Source organism: Acipenser ruthenus, chromosome 26, assembly GCF_902713425.1.
Source record: "Acipenser ruthenus chromosome 26, fAciRut3.2 maternal haplotype, whole genome shotgun sequence".
Classification (NCBI taxonomy): Eukaryota; Metazoa; Chordata; class Actinopteri; order Acipenseriformes; family Acipenseridae; genus Acipenser; species Acipenser ruthenus.
This window is the reverse complement of record NC_081214.1, coordinates 11,384,163-11,404,378: the sequence shown is the minus strand read 5'-3', so window position 1 is coordinate 11,404,378 and position 20,216 is coordinate 11,384,163. Positions and strand designations below refer to the sequence as shown.

At 39.4% G+C, this 20,216-nt stretch overlaps 1 protein-coding gene across 2 annotated transcripts in view; it reads left to right on the top strand.

The window, feature by feature from the left end:
* LOC117430424 (dedicator of cytokinesis protein 11-like) overlaps positions 1 to 20,055 on the top strand; it is a 136,899-nt gene extending 116,844 nt beyond the window's left edge. For both annotated transcript variants that reach the window (XM_059001058.1, XM_059001057.1), the window contains 9 exons: positions 1,116 to 1,222; positions 2,976 to 3,098; positions 4,569 to 4,682; positions 4,978 to 5,124; positions 11,131 to 11,341; positions 12,202 to 12,392; positions 14,951 to 15,051; positions 15,167 to 15,305; positions 18,787 to 20,055. In XM_059001058.1, the coding sequence (XP_058857041.1) occupies positions 1,116 to 1,222; positions 2,976 to 3,098; positions 4,569 to 4,682; positions 4,978 to 5,124; positions 11,131 to 11,341; positions 12,202 to 12,392; positions 14,951 to 15,051; positions 15,167 to 15,305; positions 18,787 to 18,912 (1,259 nt within the window). In that variant the 3' untranslated portion in view covers positions 18,913 to 20,055. The remainder of the gene's footprint in view (positions 1 to 1,115; positions 1,223 to 2,975; positions 3,099 to 4,568; positions 4,683 to 4,977; positions 5,125 to 11,130; positions 11,342 to 12,201; positions 12,393 to 14,950; positions 15,052 to 15,166; positions 15,306 to 18,786) is intronic.
* The last annotated feature ends 161 nt before the right edge of the window (positions 20,056 to 20,216 follow it).

Here is a 20,216-nt window from a genome sequence, read left to right as displayed (position 1 = left end):
GGCATATTTTTGTTGCAAGATGTGTGTTTGTGTTTTGTTGTGAAACTCATCTTTGCACTGATGCAACTGCGGCTTTGTACAACATGGTGATCAGGGCAGCCTCCTTAACAAGCTGTGGCTTGTGGTACAACGACTGTGTGCCAAGACCTTTTCAACCAATACAACTGGTTTAGCAAGGAGATCTACGCTGGCATTGCGATTGACAAACTTTTCAAGAGAGTAGCGTGACAAAAACGTCTTGATTTAAAAGTATACAGTACTGAGGCAAAGTGGTTAGCAGTGTGCAGGTGATCAATAAACAGACAGACAATTATAATCCAGATGCAATGTTGTTTAATGGTTTTTAAATCCAATGACCTGATGGCAAACAGCAGTAAACAATAAACAATGTCAATGAGAAGCAATACAGCGGTATGTATTACTTATTTATAATCCTCGGGTCGGCCCCGAAATAATAACAGTCATGTTTTATTTCACCCACACGTAACACATACACAAACACAAACACCCATCCACAGTTTGTGCTCTAGTGCTTGTGATGAATACAGTTCAGTGGGGATACAAAGTGCAGTGATGTCCAGGTTCGTGCTGGCCTTTAGCGACAGCTCCTCGAACACTCACGGTATCCCAACACAGTTTCTCCTTTCAGTTTTGTTAATTAACCATTTACAAAGGAACAGATCAGATCACTACGTCCCCTTAAATACCGTCAACCATGACCCCTTATTTAACGAGCACATCTGCTCCTCCAATCCGCGGATGTCACGCCGATTCCTGTCCGGGTCATTGATTTAGTGTATTGTAGCTCCGCCCCCTTTTTAGATGGCCGACTTCCACCTAACCCTGGGAATGAATTGTCGGGCCAACTAGTCCAGGGTACTCTATTCTCTTTATACAGCTGCCTTGCAGGTCGGGAGGGAGATCGAACACCAAGAATCATTCAATCTCTGTTACAAGTACATACTCAGTGAATAAGCTTTCACTATTTGGTCACACAGGACAAGATTTGTTTTGAAAGCAATGGTGGTTCCTAATGTCACATGTGTGCCATGTATGCATTAGTGTTCACATATATATTGTGTGTCTCTAAATTGTCATAACTTTGCTTTATCTAGAATCCTTCGCGAGTGGTTTGTCTGCATTTAAGAAAATCACCCTCAATATAGATGAGGAATCTGCGATGAAAGAGGATGCTGGAATGCAAGATGTGTATTACACAGAGGTGAGCTGGAGGAAGTAATATTAGGGAGTGGGGTAGTGGGCGAGTCGGGGAGGTAGTTATGTATTTATTTAATCACAACTTTAATTAAGCACCCTACAACTGCAACATTAGTCAAGCACCCTACAACTGCAAAATTAATCAAGCATGCTACAACTGCAACATTAATCAAGCACCCTACAACTGCAACATTAATCAAGCACCCTACAACTGCAACATTAATCAAGCACGCTACAACTGCAACATTAATCAAGCACCCTACAACTGCAACATTAATCAAGCACGCTACAACTGCAACATTAATCAAGCACCCTACAACTGCAACATTAATCAAGCACCCTACAACTGCAACATTAATCAAGCACCCTACAACTGCAACATTAATCAAGCACCCTACAACTGCAACATTAATCAAGCACCCTACAACTGCAACATTAATCAAGCACGCTACAACTGCAACATTAATCAAGCACGCTACAACTGCAACATTAATCAAGCACCCTACAACTGCAACATTAATCAAGCACCCTACAACTGCAAAATTAATCAAGCATGCTACAACTGCAACATTAATCAAGCACCCTACAACTGCAACATTAATCAAGCACCCTACAACTGCAACATTAATCAAGCACGCTACAACTGCAAAATTAATCAAGCACCCTACAACTGCAACATTAATCAAGCACCCTACAACTGCAACATTAATCAAGCACCCTACAACTGCAACATTAATCAAGCACCCTACAACTGCAACATTAATCAAGCACGCTACAACTGCAACATTAATCGAGCACCCTACAACTGCAACATTAATCAAGCACCCTACAACTGCAACATTAATCAAGCACGCTACAACTGCAACATTAATCAAGCACCCTACAACTGCAACATTAATCAAGCATCCTACAACTGCAACATTAATCAAGCACCCTACAACTGCAACATTAATCAAGCATGCTACAACTGCAACATTAATCAAGCATGCTACAACCGCAACATTAATCAACCACCCTATAACTGCAACATTAGATTAGACTGCAAAATACATGACCCTGCCCATGCATTCCTATTGGACATACTAGAGATGGGCTGATCCATTACAAAACAGGGCTTGTTTTGATAAAAGGTTTACCACCCTGACCTCCAGCAACTTGTAAAATCTATAGAGTTATTGAACATCCCTATATATCCAACAGTTTTATTGTTATCATATATTAGCAGTAATTGTACAGTTGTACTCGTAGTAGTATTATTTTTTTCTTCGTGGTACCAGTAGTAGTACTGCAGTCTGATTTCAAGCCCGGTACATCTCCAGCTGTCAGCAGACAGCTAGACAATAGTAGGATAGTTGAACTGATATTTTCAACACAATTATTTTATTGTTATACATTTATATATACAACATACTGTAATCTCAACTGTGTTTCTTTACAAATTCCTTTATTGATCCTTTTTATTAACTTCTTTAATTATTTTAAAGTGCACCATTATTATTATTATTATTATTATTATTATTATTATTATTATTATTATTATTATTATTATTATTATTATCCTCTGTGTTATTATGCACAGGTCACCACTTACCTTGTATTACTGCCGATGCCGTTCTGCAAATCCGTTTTTCTTCTTGATCGTAAACGCTATTGCAGCAGGGGAGATGGAGAATGATTAGCAGTGTAGAGCGGATCTCTGCCCTGAGTTTGTTCCTCCGGGTGTTTGTGCTGACAATGCTGAGGCTTTCCCTCTACAGGAGGTGCTGGTGGAATTGCTGGAGCAGTGTGTAGACGGCCTGTGGAAAGCAGAACGCTATGAACTCATGTCCGAGATCTCCAAGTTCATCATTCCGGTGTATGAGAAGCGGCGGGAATTTGAAGTAATGTTTGATTTTTAATTCCTTGACCAAGCTGGTCTTGTGACGTATTACTCCACTGCTAAAAAGAAAAGGCATTTGTAATGTAGAGGTGCTCTGAAATACTCAGTAGTGCGTAAAAGCATGAACCTGTCCAGTAGAACCTGGTGCAATTATCCATTGTCGATGTTGCATCCTCAAAAAAATCAAGCAGGTTAGTTAAACACAATCTCCTGATGCACAGGCTGAAAGAGCGTATCCTATTTGAACCTGATGCACAGGCTGAAAGAGCGTATCCTATTTGAGTATCCTGATGCACAGGCTGAAAGAGCGTATCCTATTTGAACCTGATGCACAGGCTGAAAGAGCGTATCCTATTTGAACCTGATGAACAGGCTGAAAGAGCGTATCCTATTTGAACCTGATGCACAGGCTGAAAGAGCGTATCCTATTTGAAGCTGATCCACAGGCTGAAAGAGCGTATCCTATTTGAACCTGATGCACAGGCTGAAAGAGCGTATCCTATTTGAAGCTGATGCACAGGCTGAAAGAGCGTATCCTATTTGAGTATCCTGATGCACAAGCTGAAAGAGCATATCCTATTTGAACCTGATGTACAGGCTGAAAGAGCGTATCCTATTTGAACCTGATGAACAGGCTGAAAGAGCGTATCCTATTTGAACCTGATGAACAGGCTGAAAGAGCGTATCCTATTTCAGTTCTTTGTGATTTCCCAGCAAACTCATTTGTAGGTTCTGGTTTGGATGGCCTGATGTATTATCAACAGACTCTGCATAAAATAAATGCAAATATTGTGCATTTATCACACATACATTATCTATAAAAATGAAATGAGGTCCACACAATCCAAATGCTAGTCTCTGCAAAAAGAGTGTATTAAAATGATCAATGTGTCAGTATTGAAAACAAATGTTGTTTTTCCTTTTTACAGCAAATGTTTTACAAGAGCAGCATCATAAGATTCATTAATTAATGATTTCCTAAACAGGGAAGCAGCTCACAGATCATCAAAATAACCTGAAAATTGAATTTCTTGAATATCCAGTATGGTATTTAAATATGTACATAGTGTGGTATTTACATTAGCAATGATACTTGCACAACACAATAAGAATTACCAGTTAATGGAGTTGTTTACTCTGCTGGGAGATATTATTGCTGTTTTTGTCAGTGAAATTAAGTAATTTGCTTTTTATTTTTTTATTTCATTGTAGGATTTGAGAATTAAGATCATTTTTTTAGCAGGTATCATTCCAAATCTCTTGACTTATAACATAGAAGTGCTAGTAATGCAGGAAATGCGATGTATGCACGCTCATTTCCTCATGAAATGTTGTTTTGCCTCAGGCATTGCGCAGTATGATTTTCTGAACTCTGTAAAGAATGCATGTATCATATCAAGCATAACTTCAAACACTTGATCAAAGACGTTGCTATGACTACGCTAAATGAAGCCCTTGTCTTCCTTACCAGAAACTCAGCCTCTTGTACAGTACGCTTCATCGAGCATACAGCAAGGTCATAGAGGTCATGCACTCTGGACGAAGGCTGCTGGGAACATTTTTCAGAGTTGCTTTTTATGGACAGGTGAGTACAAGTGCAGCAGAACATAAGGAAGTTTACAAACGAGAGGCCATTCGGCCCATCTGGCTCATTTGGTCATTAGTAGCTTATTGATCCCAGCTTCAACAACATTACTGGGGAGTTGGTTCCAGACTCCCACAATTTTTCAGACTCCCACAATGAATTCACATAATTCATACAAATATTAACAGAAACCTGATGGCCGCCACAGGTCCTTTTTTTGGCTGTTTAATTTTTGAAATATTACTTGGTATCACTATTGAAGTTTTACTGTTTGTTTGTGTTTTGTGTGTTAAAGTCCTTTTTTGAGGACGAGGATGGGAAGGAGTATATCTATAAGGAGCCAAAGCTGACTGGGCTCTCTGAGATCTCCCAGAGACTTGTGAGTCTCTACAGTGACAAGTTTGGATGTGAAAATGTGAAGATCATATCGGATTCCAATAAGGTACATCCTTGCCTCCTCTTACCCATGCCACTGTGTTATCTGTGTTGTGTTGCTCTTGCTCGATATCAGTGGTACTCTACAGACGATGATACAAGTAGAAGAATATATGATGGTTCTATGTGCTGTATTTTGAAGCACATGCAAAGGCAATTCTATAAGAGTAATAAAACAATTCTGACAATATAAACTAGCAAGAACAACCCTGAGCTGCAGTGCACAGCATCTCCATTATTAAGAGGACTTTATTGCAGGTTTTATAAAATTAGAACCATGTTATTCCTCTCTGAAATGTTGATCTTGCCTTTTCACTTTCTTCAAAATTGGATCTAAAGTTTGCAAATACCTGTTTGCTATAAAACAGGTAGGAATAGTTTCAGGTGGTAGAATCATGCTTTTCTTCACATGCACATGCAGTTCATTGTGTTTGTGAGATCAAGCGGATGGTCCTGGTGCCAGTCAGCTAGCAGCAGTGCTGCTTCCCTGGAGAGGTGCCAGCTCAACAGTTTAGTTACACAGATGCTATCCAATGCATTTACATATTTGTACAATGCATACACGTCATCAATGTTGCATTAATTCACATAAAGCTATAAACAGTTATCAACTTTAGCCAGCTTAATGATTTGATTGATCCCTGACTCAGAACTGCAGAAAATAAATAACAAGTGTAACTCGCGGATTACACTTTTTAAAAATATATAGTTTTGAAAATATCTAGATAACCACTATTCCTTTTTTGATTAACCTTTTTGGAACAAGTTGTTGAGTGTATTTATCTCTCAGTATATGGGGTTACATCTGGAGCTGTCTGTCAGTCGGTCCATTCAGCTCTCTATGTGTCACAACTGGAGCTGTCTGTCAATCTGTCCATTCAGCTCTCTATGTGTCTGTGGCAATGCGCCCCGCCCCTGTGTGCATTTGTGTGTTGTGTTGTATGTTGCGTGTGTTAATGTTGGTGTATAGTCATTGGTACACGGGATATAAACGGGTCTGTGTTTCACGTGTATTTAAAAAGTGTAGATTTGTATTTAGGCACGAGGAGGGCACAAATCACTTCACGTGCTGGTTAAATGTAATATGTGAGCACGGGGTTGCACAGAATTAATTCACGTGCTGGGATTCAAGTGAATAATTAATTAGTAATTGAATCCCAGCACAACAGTATAAATAGGCACATTTTTAGTCACTCGTGGTTAGGTGTTCGGTGAGTGGAGAACGGGATTGGAGACGGAGGTGAAGTAAAATAATAATAATAATAGTAAAAGTAATAGTTAACGTGTTTTCACTCACCGTGTTTGTTCGTCTGTCTGTCCTGCACCGTCTGTTTAGTGTTTAGTCGTTTTGTATGTCTGTTTATTTTGGCGTCAAGTGCCGTGTCCTGTTTTGTATTCCGTTGTTTAAACCTTTTATTTTGTTATTAAACGCTGAGTGCCACCATTGCACTCAGCTCATCACAACCACTGTCTGTGTCTGTGTATTCCTTTCTGGTCTGACGCCACCCACTCTGGCCGTCTTTGTGACAGTGTCACATCTGGCGCTGTCTGTCTGTCTGTCCATTCAGCTCTCTGTGTCACATCTGGCGCTGTCTGTCTGTCTATCCAATCAGCTCTCTATGTGTTTGTGGTAAAGTGGTTTGCAGTGCACAGGTGTAGTGGTGATGTGATTTCGAAACAGAAGACAGACAACAAAGTTCACGATCCAAACAAATGTTTATTTTGTAATCCCGGTCTGGCAACCGCAAAGAATGATCCCAGTCAATACACAGCAATGTGTATTGCATTGTTCCAAACAATGGTCCCGAAATAGTAAGCACAGTATAACACACACAAAGACACACACACGCTCACAAGTCCAAAATGAGTGCTAATGTGCGAGTGGTGAAATACAATTTATTAGCGCACAGTTGTGCAGTGTGGTCCGGGTTGGTTCTGGCCTTAAGCGACAGATCCCGGTACGTGTCAGTCATCTAACAAGAACAAACGAGTACAATTAGACACAACAAAACAAACAAACACTAAACACTCACTGTTACTTTATTATTCTACTTCATGGGTTCGCTCGCAACCATAACAAAGGAACAGATCGCTTAGCCACGTCCCCTTTTGTACTGTCAGTCACGCCCCCTTGGTTAGCGAATGCAACCGTTTCTCCTCCAATCCGCAGTTGCCACATCGCTTCCCTTCTGGGGCGATGACTTGGTGTACTGTAGCTCCACCCCCTTTCTAAATGGTCAACTTCCACCTTTCCCTGGAATGAATTGTCAGACCATCGAGTCCGGGCACTCTGTTCCCTTTACACAGCGCCCTCACAGGTCAGGAGGGAGATTTATAACAAAGATTAATTCTTTCTCTGTCACAGTGTTACATTTTTCATTTTACTGATTGCTCTAATCTTGGTGTCCAGATTATTATTTATTTATTTATTTATTTTATCGAGGGCGACTTACAGTTTTTACAAAATATCACAGTACAACGTATCACGTTACAGAATATCACATTGTAAAGTATCACATTACAGAATATCACATTGTAAAGTATCACATTACAGAATATCACATTGTAAAGTATCACATTACAGAATATCACATTGTAAAGTATCACATTACAGAATACAGTAGAGTCAATTATATTTCACAATGGCCACACTGTGCTGTGTATTGTTAACCTAACTTTATATTATTATTTTATTATTTATTTCTTAGCAGACATCCTTATCCAGGGTGACTTACAATTGTTACAAGATATCACATTATTTTTACATACAATGACATTATTATTATTTTTTTTTTAAAACATTATTTTTACATACAATTACCCATTTATACAGTTGGGTTTTTACTGGAGCAATCTAGGTAAAGTACCTTGCTCAAGGGTACAGCAGCAATGTCCCCCACCTGGGATTGAACCCACGACCTCCAGTCAAGAGTCTAGAGCCCTAACCACTACTCCACACTGCTGCCCTACTACTCCACACTGCTGCCCTGGTGTCTGCGTGTCATCATCCTATTTGCAGCCTCAATGGGATCCAACAAAGAACGCTTGTCTTTGAAACATGTCTAGGAACCAGCCTGATTTGCAAACATTTGAATATTATTTAAAACCCCCACTATCAGTTTATCAGCACAGATCAGATATGAATGTATGTCTTCTAGTGGTGCAATCAGAGACACAAAGGCACAACTTCAAAAAATAAATAAAGGACTTGAGTTTTTAACAGCTGAAAATAATATGCGTGCGTCCGTATCAGATGTCCCTTTAACATTGTAATAATAATAAAAAATACTATATTTCAACAGAAGTCATTTCTATCTGAACTATGGTTGCTCATTACTGTTAACATGTTATGTCCAAAGCAAAGCATTTTAATTCATCTCACAAATCCTGAGTAATTTAACCACCGTACTAAATTCAGCATATTTTTATGTAATATTGACATATAATCCAAACACAATGTGCTTTGAAACAAAAGGTAATCAGTAGATTTAATAGATTTAAAACAAACAAAAAAAACTTTTAAATCAAGAAAATGTGAATACAATAGACCTACTTCAGATATGGCTTGTCCAACGTGAATGTAGAGGCCTAATGTGTGTATCCTAGCAATGCGCTGACCTTGTTAATCTATCGTACTAGCACTGAAAGAAGCGCACCCTCACACACTCAAGGTTAATGCAAACCGGCATCAGGAGACTTCAAACGGTTCTAATTTGATGCATCGGTTCACCAATATGTAATCGAAGCTCGGGAAATTTAAGGACAGATGATCAATAACAGATGCATTGATTCATTCTTGCATCCCTCATGTCTGCAGTTCCAGTAATACCAGGGCGTTGAGATGCATCAATTCATTACTGCACCCCTAGTGTCTGCAGTTCCAGTAATACCAGGGTGTTGAGATGCATCGATTCATAGCTGCACCCCTAGTGTCTGCAGTTCCAGTAATACCAGGGTGTTGAGATTAATCGATTCATAGCTGCACCCCTAGTGTCTGCAGTTCCAGTAATACCAGGGTGTTGAGATTAATCGATTTATAGCTGCACCCCTAGTGTCTGCAGTTCCTCACAGTAACACCAGGGCGTTGAGATGCATCGATTCATTGTTACACCCCGAGGGGTCTGTTTATAAAGGGTTAATGCCTGTAGAAATGAGAAATCAGGAGTACATGATTGGATTTTGTCCATAGCGCTTATTTAACGACAGTTGCTAGTCATAACAGATAAATCAGATGCGTCGTTAAGCCCCAACGATTTTCGTCTAGGAAGGCATGTTTGTAACGAATTGAGAGAAAGGTTAACGATTACCTCATTAGCATAAAGTTTCAATCGGTCCTAAGCATCAAGAGTGAACGACAGCAAAATGCTGTCGATAACTAGGAGTTATTGAATGCTTTCTACAGTCAAGTCTAAACTAATGACAGCCTCGGCAGACGATTATTTTAAAGACATATTTTATTACTACACTTGCTCTTTTATACAGTTTGACATACCCGTGATTAACACTGCTTATTTTGAAAAAAAAAAAAAAAATATGGAGCTTTATATGAAGGAAAATGTTTAATATAAATGTATACTCACACAAGAACATATTCTCTGGCATAATCATTTTGAAACAGCGCTGTGAAGCAGAGAGCAAGTGAGAGACTGAGAATAGACAGTTATTGTATTATTATTATTTCTTTGTCGTGATCCGCGGCTGACAGCGGTCCTTTTCTTTTTATTTCTTTTACCTGTGTTCACAATAAACAGTTTGGATGAATACTGCCTGTGTGAGCCTGTTTATTTTCATGGAGAGTTATAATATATAGTATACCAGTGCTGCTGATGCAGTCGGTGGGAAATTTGGGCTTGCTTGGTATTGCAAAAAACACTGATCGTGCCTCAGTGTGAGACTCGATCAGTGTTCGAAAGGGAGTCTTCATTTTTATTTTTTTCGCATGCCACAAAACGATTCATTTTGTGTACAGTGTGCAATATGGCGTGAAACTTTCACTGATTCATAAACATAAACTCGCCCCTGATTGATTCCCTGCTTTAAGCTGGGTTTATTAATAATAATAATAATAATAATAATAATAATAATAATAATAATAATTGAGAATTTGTAGTTTTCAAAATCATTATTATTATTATTATTATTATTATTATTATTATTATTATTATTATTATTATTATTATTCTTCAAACGTCCTACAGTGCTTTTTGTTTAGTTTTTTTTTTTTTTTTTTGGGGGTCCTGCAGTTAAGAATGGAAATCTTATGAGTGCGTATGGAAATGTGTTTACCAAAACGAAAATACAAAGTATTTATTTAAAGAATCCTTTCCTGAATTTTTGGCAGACGTGATCGGGGCATCGGAATCAGGTTTTGCAGACTGCCCGTGACTGGCAGCTGCAGACTCGGGTTTCGGTAGGAGGCTACTGTCGGTGGATTCTGTTTTTCTTTTTGCAACAGCAACCGACGCCACCCAGGGAACATTAATAATGCTGATGATGTCATCAAAAAGACTGTATACCCATTCATAAAGTGCTTTGTGACAGTCGCCCGTTTGCTAAGATCATTTTATGAATAGCAATATGGACGACTTTCATTAGTTTTAATGGTGAAGAGGAAATTAACAAACCAAAATGGTTTCTCGATATCGGAAAGGTAGCTTTCAAAAGCACACATGATCCCTTGGGAGTGGCACTGAACAGGTTGAAAGTGACATGTGCCTCACCCTTTCTGATTGTATAGAGACATACACGCGTACTGCACATGTTCAGAGTTCACTTCGGTTCCATTACAGGTGTTGTCCAAAAGTTCATCTTTCACTGTGGCATTGTTTCAACGTCCAGACATATCAATGATACAAATCACACCTTTTCACATTCATTTTACTTTTACAAAACAATTTGATTAGAATGCCTTTGCCACTACATTACTTGTTCTTATTCATAGTTATTGTGATGTTAAGGAAAGTGTGTTAAACAGTGCAATAAAAGCCAGGTAAAAGAGCATTTTTCTTCTAAGGTGGATTCTAAGCAACTGGACCCTAAATATGCATATATTCAAGTAACCTTTGTGAAACCGTTCTTTGAGGAGAAAGAACTTGCTGAAAAGAAGACCAACTTCGAAAAGAACCACAACATCAACAGATTTGTGTTTGAGACTCCTTATACCTTATCAGGGAAGAAACACGGAGGGGTTGAGGAGCAGTGCAAGAAAAGAACCGTGCTGACAAGTAAGAACCCACGGGCATCATGCAGACCCGCATGCTTTTGCCATGGGTATGCTACGCATTTACCATAGTTTGCCATACTTATTAATATGATTTATGCATACCTTGCTATTCTTTACAATGCTTATCTAAGCTTCACCATGCTTTCACTATGCTTTATTACACTTTACTATGCTTTTACTTTGGTTAACTTTTATAAGGGATATCTGCATATCTAGTAACATCATTGCAGAATTCGAACCATGTTCAGTAATGAACTGTTTTGGTTCCCATGTTTTAGAAATCAGTACAGTGAAGAGAAGCACTCCCTCTACTGTAACTATACAGGCTGCTAGTACAGTATATTAAAGTGTAAAAAGATACCATGCAAAAAAATGTGGTAAACTTATAAAGGGCAGTGGAGTAGAAAAGTGACATCACTGGCAGAAACTAGCAATTGATGAATCACACTCAGAATCACGTTCAGAAACTGGCAATCGATGAATCACACTCTTCAGTTTCAAAGCAGCAACATAGTAATTTTTGTGTTTAAAGTACAAATTACTGTAGTGCAAGCTAGTAGTGTTAATATTGTATTTGTATTCAGCTGTTTGAATTTAAGGACAATTATCAAGAAGTGTGTAGTTTTAGAAAGACAGAAGTGCAGTTCTAACGGTCTGCGGTCCATTGTTTATTAAAACACAAGTTTGCTATTAAGCTGTTACAGGTGTCATTATGTAAGCGTTAGTGCCCGTCGATGAAGGCTCACTGTGTGGTAGCTGAGTGCGACTGGATGGTGCAATACATCTTACAGGTATTTTTATAACTTATAGATGTGATACGGCTTACAAGAAATAATATACAGTATATCTTGTCTTTCCCAGCAACAAATACATTCCCCTATGTGAAAAAGAGAATTGCAGTCATGTACGAACACCAGGTGGACCTGAAGCCGATCGAAGTTGCACTAGACGAGATGAAAGACAGGACCGCTGAGCTGCAGGGGCTGTGTTCCTCCAGCGACGTGGATATGATCCAGCTGCAGCTCAAACTGCAGGGCTGTGTTTCAGTGCAGGTGACTGCCATCCACAGTGTTAGCTCATGAGAGATCTCTGATTCTAAACATTTACAGGAGGTTTCATTGGTGTAGGTGTGGTGCACACATGGAAAGAAGACCATTGACCAATGAGCATATTGACAACAAAGCATTAGTGACTACACTAGAGTTTGGGTATAAAGTGGGCTTGTTTCTCCCATGCTGGGGGTGCAGATCCCTGGTGATGGAGCTGGAGTGGATGTTCTCCATTCTTTAGCATGACAGAGGAAGAGAAGGAAGAGCGCCGTGCAGGACCTTAGTGTAGGCCGCCCCAACCTTTAATGTAATACAAATATGTTTAAAAACATGCCAAGTGTTCAATATTTTACAATATTTATGTATGAAACAGTATAAGACTACATGTAATAACTACTCACCTACTTGAATTGCATTTTGCAACACTAGACTATTTTTAGTCTCAAGTTATCAAGACAGAATTCACACAAAGGTGGAGAATTCTGCACAGAAATTTGTACACATTCTCACATCGAAAACTGTTTTTTTGTTCTTTTTCAATAGAAATACGGGCATGTTAATTTGCTTTCTTTTATTTTGGTATCCAGAGCACCTGTTAACAGCTTAAACTACAGGATGAATCAATCGTGAGCACAGAATAGAACTGCAAAACCCTGTTCTGAAACGAACCCCAAACCCCTCCATGGAGACATCGGGAAACTGTTCTGCAACATTGCGCAACCACAAGGTTAAAAGCACAAGTGGCCGCAGAATATAAATAACAAATCTTGTCAAAAATTGGTATATTTGCTAAAGGTATCTCAAGTAAGATGCACATCATAGTTTATGTTAAAAAATTAATTTTAAAAAGTGCATTATTTCGATGAACTGCCAAAGTCTTCTCCCTGAACTACAGATTTTTGAAAATAAATAGCTTTTTAAACAGATTTGGGTCACTCTTAAGAGACTCTGGTGGTTAAATGGATGTTTTGTTGCCGTTGCTCCCGGTCTGTCTGTCTGTTGTTCTCCTCTGGTCAGTCTGCCTGCTGTCACCAGTCCCACCCCCTGCGCTGCTGTGTGATCTGATGCAGAATATTTAGAAATGCATCGAATTCCTGCCGTACCTTTCTCCTGCACGTACATTCGTCCAGGGACGATGGTATCATGATTTAAAGGCAGACTCATTTGTGCTGTGTCATGATGAAAATGGGCAGTGGTATTTTACTTTAAAATTCAATTAATAAACCAAGAATTACAAGAAGTGTAACAAATCAAATACAAAAAACTGCCCTTTCAATGGCAATGTTCAATTCAACATCTCTTTTAAAACTACCCCTCCTGTCTGGGGGTTTCAGCTCAAATGCCCTTTACAATTAATCTGATTAACACATTTATATTTTTTCTGTTTATTTAATATATAATTTATGTTACATAGTTTGGGACTGACAAACTGCTGGTTTAGGACAGAATACCAGCCAGTAGACCTAATTCTTAAGCTTTTAATGACCCATGTTCTATGGTACTCTATAAATTATTTCTGCTGCATGTGGGCCATTCTTATTGTTTCTCTCACTGAACAGTTTTTTTTTTCACTTTCCATTTACAGTGAGGCTGCTTCAGTCTGTTTATGTGGTTTAATTTGCATCTAATGCAAATACCTTATTACGAAAAAACAGAAGTAAATCTGAGAGCCCAAGGGTCTGCTGTAAAAGAATTGAGCACATTTAAATGTAACTCATTTTCTTTTTTTATTTAAAATCTGTTCACACATTTTACGACACAATGTCCCTAGAAATGAGTGGACACTAGTAACCCTCTGCCAGGGGTGTAGAAGTTGCACTCCTTGCAGGGAAACCATCACAGCAGCTGCAGGTACAACACTGCTCAGGTAAAGATGATGTCAGAACATTGAAGGAATGGAGTGACGATGACGGGTCTCCTTACCCCTAATCCTGCTCTGCTGTGGGGCAATGCATTACAGCTGTGTGAACAGGATGACTGTAGGGGTGACGTTAGACCAGAAATTAAACCAAAACACACAGCAACTGCAGGCGAAACTGAGACGCTGCTGCACTCAGTGTTTTATTAACAAAAATAAAAGGCTTAAACAAAACACAAACACTTTGACAAAAACAAAAGGCACGTTGGCCAAAAGAAACAGACAAACAAAACAGACATGGAACAAACATTTATCATGCTGGTTTAAAGCCAGCACGAGTAGCAATTGTTATCATTTCTTGTTGTTACCTCCTCTCTCTCTCTCTCGTTCTCCACTCACAGAATACTCAACACTCATATAACACATCACATACAACATAAAACATAAAATATGCACAGGGGTGGGGCACCCCACCACAAGCTGGCTTAAGAGTTAAAGGGGTGTTTAGATCCCCCTCTGTTTAGACCCTGCTTGTGAGAGAGCAGGTGTATTAGATGTTTAGACCCTGCTTGTGAGAGAGCAGGTGTAGTAGATGTTTAGACCCTGCTTGTGAGAGAGCAGGTGTAGTAGATGTTTAAACACTGTTGCTTTGTGCTGTTCTGTCACAGCAGCCCCTCACCAATAATGTTCTGTTCATATTTAGGTGAATGCTGGACCATTAGCATACGCCAGGGTGTTTCTTGAGGATTCCAAATCCAGCAGGTATCCAAATAAAAAGGTGAAGGAGTTAAAAGAAATATTCAGGTATGGGTTAAAGAAATATTCAGGTAAGGTTTTTTACAACTGAAACCAATGTTCCGGTGTGTTTCGATTCCAGGTGAGATCCTCCTCATTCTCTTCTGCTCTTCTCTCTGAATAGGAAATTTGTGCAGGCGTGCAGCTTTGCTCTGGACCTCAATGAGCGTTTGATCAAAGAGGACCAGTTTGAATATCATGAAGGACTAAAATCAAACTTCAAGGACATGGTGAAGGAGCTTTCTGATATCATCCATGAGCAGGTTAGACACAGATACATACATCATTGTGCAATATTAACACTAACTCTACCTGTGTACCATTAATTTGCTTTTCAAACTGTTTTAGGGATGCCCAGGTATCGTGTTACACAGAGGGACACAAATAATGTCATGGCTTTCTCGAATGTTCCTCATTCATACTTCTGGTATAGAGGTATCCAGGGAATTCACAATAGACACCACACACCATCATATTTGTAATTATTGATAGGTATGCGTAGGTGGTACAGTAGGGATGAAACAATAAACAGAGACCAGAGGTGTGATTCAAACAGAGCATCTATTTGCAGTATTTACAATACAGTGTCACAACAAACAACAGAAAAGCGAGTGGGACGAGAATAAACAGAAATAAGAGACGACCGGTGTGTTACTGAGCCGGCTGCGTCTGTGTGCATCCGGTTCAGATGGTTCTGCAATGGCACGTATCTTTGTTCCCCAGCCCTGGTTACACAGGCTGTCCTTAGGGTTCCTGGTCACAGGAAAGAAAGGCTACAGGTTAGGATTCCTGTCTCGTTCCTATAGAGAGTCCGGCTCTCGTCTGTCCCCTTCCCCAGCTATCACAGTTCCCTGTATACTCCCAACCCCGTCCCATCAACCCCATCCTGACCACTCATTAATAAATTGGTTAATTGCTTAACCTTGGGATTGAGGAGTCGGAATCGGGAGCACCTGTGTAGCTGCCCTTATCAAGATGGCTGCCACAACCTGACACTAGACCTGAGGTCAGTTCCATCTTGATAAGGATACGGGAGTTAGCCTCTTTAGCACCTCCGTCTGTCAGGATGCCACACTTCACTCCTTCTATATACCTTCATCCTGTCACAGCATGCATAATAATACAGTCCCCGTTTATAAGGCAGCCCTTTATACTGCGGAACATGTCATAAGGCGGTACGGTCATGGCTCCCATTTCCCCCATAATGCCATTACACTAGCACCAGTAGTCTAGTTATAAGGCGGAAAACACATAGCATAGTCTCTTAACTATGGCACCCAACTACAGTGTTATAAAGGGGAAGCACTAATATAATATAAAGTCAAGACACTTAGTCAACATGGGTAATTTCTGCCTCTCCAGATGAGCTTACCCAGACTTTAGTGGGTTAAAACCTATACATTTCATTCAAAACACAGGCTAGCCCATTTTGAAGTGTCATTTTTGCCTCTCCAAATGACCTACCTATTGTTCAATTGAGGTAGCCTGTTTGGAGGGGAGGCGCTATTTTTCAGATTAGTCTGTTAGTTTGTGCTACCGGTAGCCCATTTTGAGCACCAGTGCAGAGCATTTACATTTAAATGTACCAGCTTACGCCATACCCCATTAATTTTGGGCCAGTTAATACATTCGGGATGGGGTCAAATTTCTGCTGCTGCATCCGTCAATCTTGATACATGTCCCCCTATAAAGAATTGAATCTGTTCAGTCTTGAACAAAGAAGACTATGCGGTGATCTGATTCATGCATTCAAAATTCTGAAAGGTATTGACCCAGGGGACTTTTTCGACCTGAAAAAAGAAACAAGGACCAGGGGTCACAAATGGAGATTAGATAAAGGGGCATTCAGAAAATAGAAGGCACTTTTTTACACGGAGAATTGTGAGGGTTTGGAACCAACTCCTCAGTAATGTTGTTGAAGCTGACACCCTGGGATCTTTCAAGAAGCTGCTTGATGAGATTCTGGGATCAATAAGCTACTAACAACCAAACGAGCAAGATGGGCTGAATGGCCTCCTGTCATTTGTAAACTTTCTTATGTTCTCAGGTTCTTAACCTTCATCCCCAAAAAGCTTTTCATAATCATATAGTAGCCCCTCGCTAAACCGGACATGTTTGTCCGACATAAGGAGGTGTCGGGTTTAAAAACAATACAATAAAATCGCACACACATACATTTACAGTTCTCGATGTATTTTAAATATAAATCATTGCGCTGAAATAACACTAATGTGTTTTGGGTACGCTACACATTACATTATGTAAAAATATAAATCTGTACAGTAGGCCTATACAGTATACAGTACAGTAGTAAAATCAAATGAAAATAAATCATGCTGTTGCATTGTACGCATTGGTGTGCAATGCGAATAAAAGATTATTTTGAATTGAAATGAAATGATTTTAAGGTTTTTTTTTTATTTTATTTTAATTATTATTATTTTTAACTTGGTCTACTTAGTAGCCTAGACAATAGATCATGGTCCTATACAGATGCTCAGAATGAGCTGGAGGGGTTAGTGCAGTCTATTGCTCCAAACACGCTGGGAAAACCAGAAATGTGATAGAAATGTGTTTTCAAGGCTTGTAAGTACACCCTGACTTTAGTGAAAATTAGGTATTTGGGTGTTTGTCTCAAATACATTGAGCACAACTGGCAACGCATGAGAAAAAGCGGACAGGGAAATGCCAGCAACAATTGCGACTGTTGCAATTGTAAGTGTCACAATTGCCCGCAGCTTTAGTATATCTCGTTACAGTATTTTTGCTCCCTCATTATCTCCACCCTGTTTGTGTGAATTTCTGCAGGAACGCTCAGAATTACATATTCATTTAAGGCTAAAGCGCAAATCATAACTGCAGCTGCAAAGCATTCGTTACAATGATGCGAACAGCGTTGTGTTTGTTTAGTACATTTCACGCTACACTTCCCACTGGTTTGCATGTGGTTTGCAACGATTGTGACAGACGCAACACTTTAGTACATCTACCCCTTAGCATTTTATATACTGACATCTTTTTTTTCTGTTTAAGGTTTCCATTGAAAGTAAAATACTCTCTTTCCTTCATAATATTACATTTGTGATATTGGGTGTTTTTCAGTGTTCGAAGAAAGCTGCTTCTAGTTATATCTTCCTATTTTTGTACTATAAAATACATTAAGTAATATGCCATGCCTGCATACTTTTTGATGACTAGGAATCGTGCAGTGGGTGGAATGGGTTTTGGGTAAAGTAGTATATTTGATTATATTGGCATATGTACAATTTCTATAGACATTTTCAGGTACATTACGATGTGTAACTTTCCCACCAAGTGAAGAGTCCTCATTTAAATGGCCTATGCTGCCAGATGAGTTTGACACCCCTGACCTAGACAGCACTGCTGCACACACTCCACTGACATTCACATTACTACAAGACCCAGGAACAGTCTACTGACATTGCTGTGACACTGGTAGTGTTGCAGGGTTCATCCAGGTATTCCATTAGAAAAAATTTTACATGTATAATACATACTGTACATTTATAAATGAAAACACCTGCAAAAAGAAAAATCTATCCTGTTGACCTGTGATTTGTTCTAACCTTTTGCCTCTCTCCTCCTAAACATGCTGCCTTGCCATTCAGCTATAAGGACACTGGGTAATCTTGTGCCAACAGTTCATTCATTTTTTAAGGACAATTACTGGAATTTCATTTGCTAAGCATCATTTCTGATCTGTTGCCTTTGATGTTCTTTTAGATTTTCCAGGAGGACATGATGCATTCTCTGCTGCAGAACTCTCTGCATGTCTTCACAGCGATCAGTGGGACCTCCTCCGATATGAGCTTCGGGTCTCCCCAGCATTCCTATCCTACTGCCATGTAGGCCTTTATCAGGATCAACACAAGGCTGAAACTCTCAAGTATCTCCTTACTCAGTAAAAGCCTATAAAACATTGATTCTTCAAAACACACAATTATCAAAAAATGTGTGTCGCCAGAAGAGTTTAGATAATGTAGTTTCACTGAATCAGGACAGCCTGTGTTTGTTAAAGATTGAGCTCCTTTCTTTGACAGCTTTACTGGTAAACGTCAAAGAAGGTGCTTATTTTTTTGTTTTGTTTTTTTGCCAGTTATTCTCTAAACAATGTATACTTTGCTATGAGAATGGTGTTGTACTGTGATTTCCCAATGCTGTACGATATTGGTCATGATTAAGAATGGTGTTGTGCTGTGATTTCCCAATGCTGTACGATATTGATCATGATGCAGAGAGAAGAGAAGAAGTGCCTTGGTGCTGGAGGGTCCATCAAGTCTTCAGAGCAGCCTCTGTTACTTTACACTTTACAGTGCAGTAGAATGAAAGGACAGTATAGCCCTCTACACACACTGCTGATGCTGTACCATTGAGAGGTGGATATTGTTGGGGAACACTGCTCCAGTCTGAAGGTTGCTTTCAATAAAGGTGGGTTACTGTATTAAATTATCTCAGGTATCACATTTTCCTAATTCAATTTAGTCTTGTAGAAAACATCTCCTTCCTATCCACAAACATGGTGCAAGTGTCTCTCAAAACTACAACAAACAAATACATCTACTTCCTGTGCAGAATTGCAACACCCATCTCTTACTCAAGAAACCAAGCAGAATGTGGCAGTGAAGATACAGAATGCTTTTCCCCTCAAAGCAATGATAAAAACCTTGCCTGGAGCAGAAATAATGTCCTTAATATGAGTCCTTAATAGAGACACTGCAGAGCTTCACCTCACATTCATTAGCTATTGTGTTTCCTCTACATATTCCCATGGTGTATTGCTTAAATATGAGTGACCTGAGAGATACATTGTGATCTAGGTAAGGAGGACTCACCTGACAAGGACTAGCGTAATCTTTGGGCACATTGAATGTGATTGTACTGAGGTAAACAGTCACCTCTCACTATTACTGATTCATTTCATCTCAGAAAGTAAATGTTATCAGTGTAGTCATTGTGGCAGAGCAGGGCTCTGCCCTTAAAAATACTGGCAGGGAAGGAGTTAAATTCTCCTCCCTGCCCAGGTTGATTGTGTGACACAATCATCCTGGGCAGGGAGGAGAATTTAACTCCTTCCCTGCCAGTATTTTTAAGGGCAGAGCCCTGCTCTGCCACATCATGTATTCAATGATAAAAATGGAAGATGATGCAATATT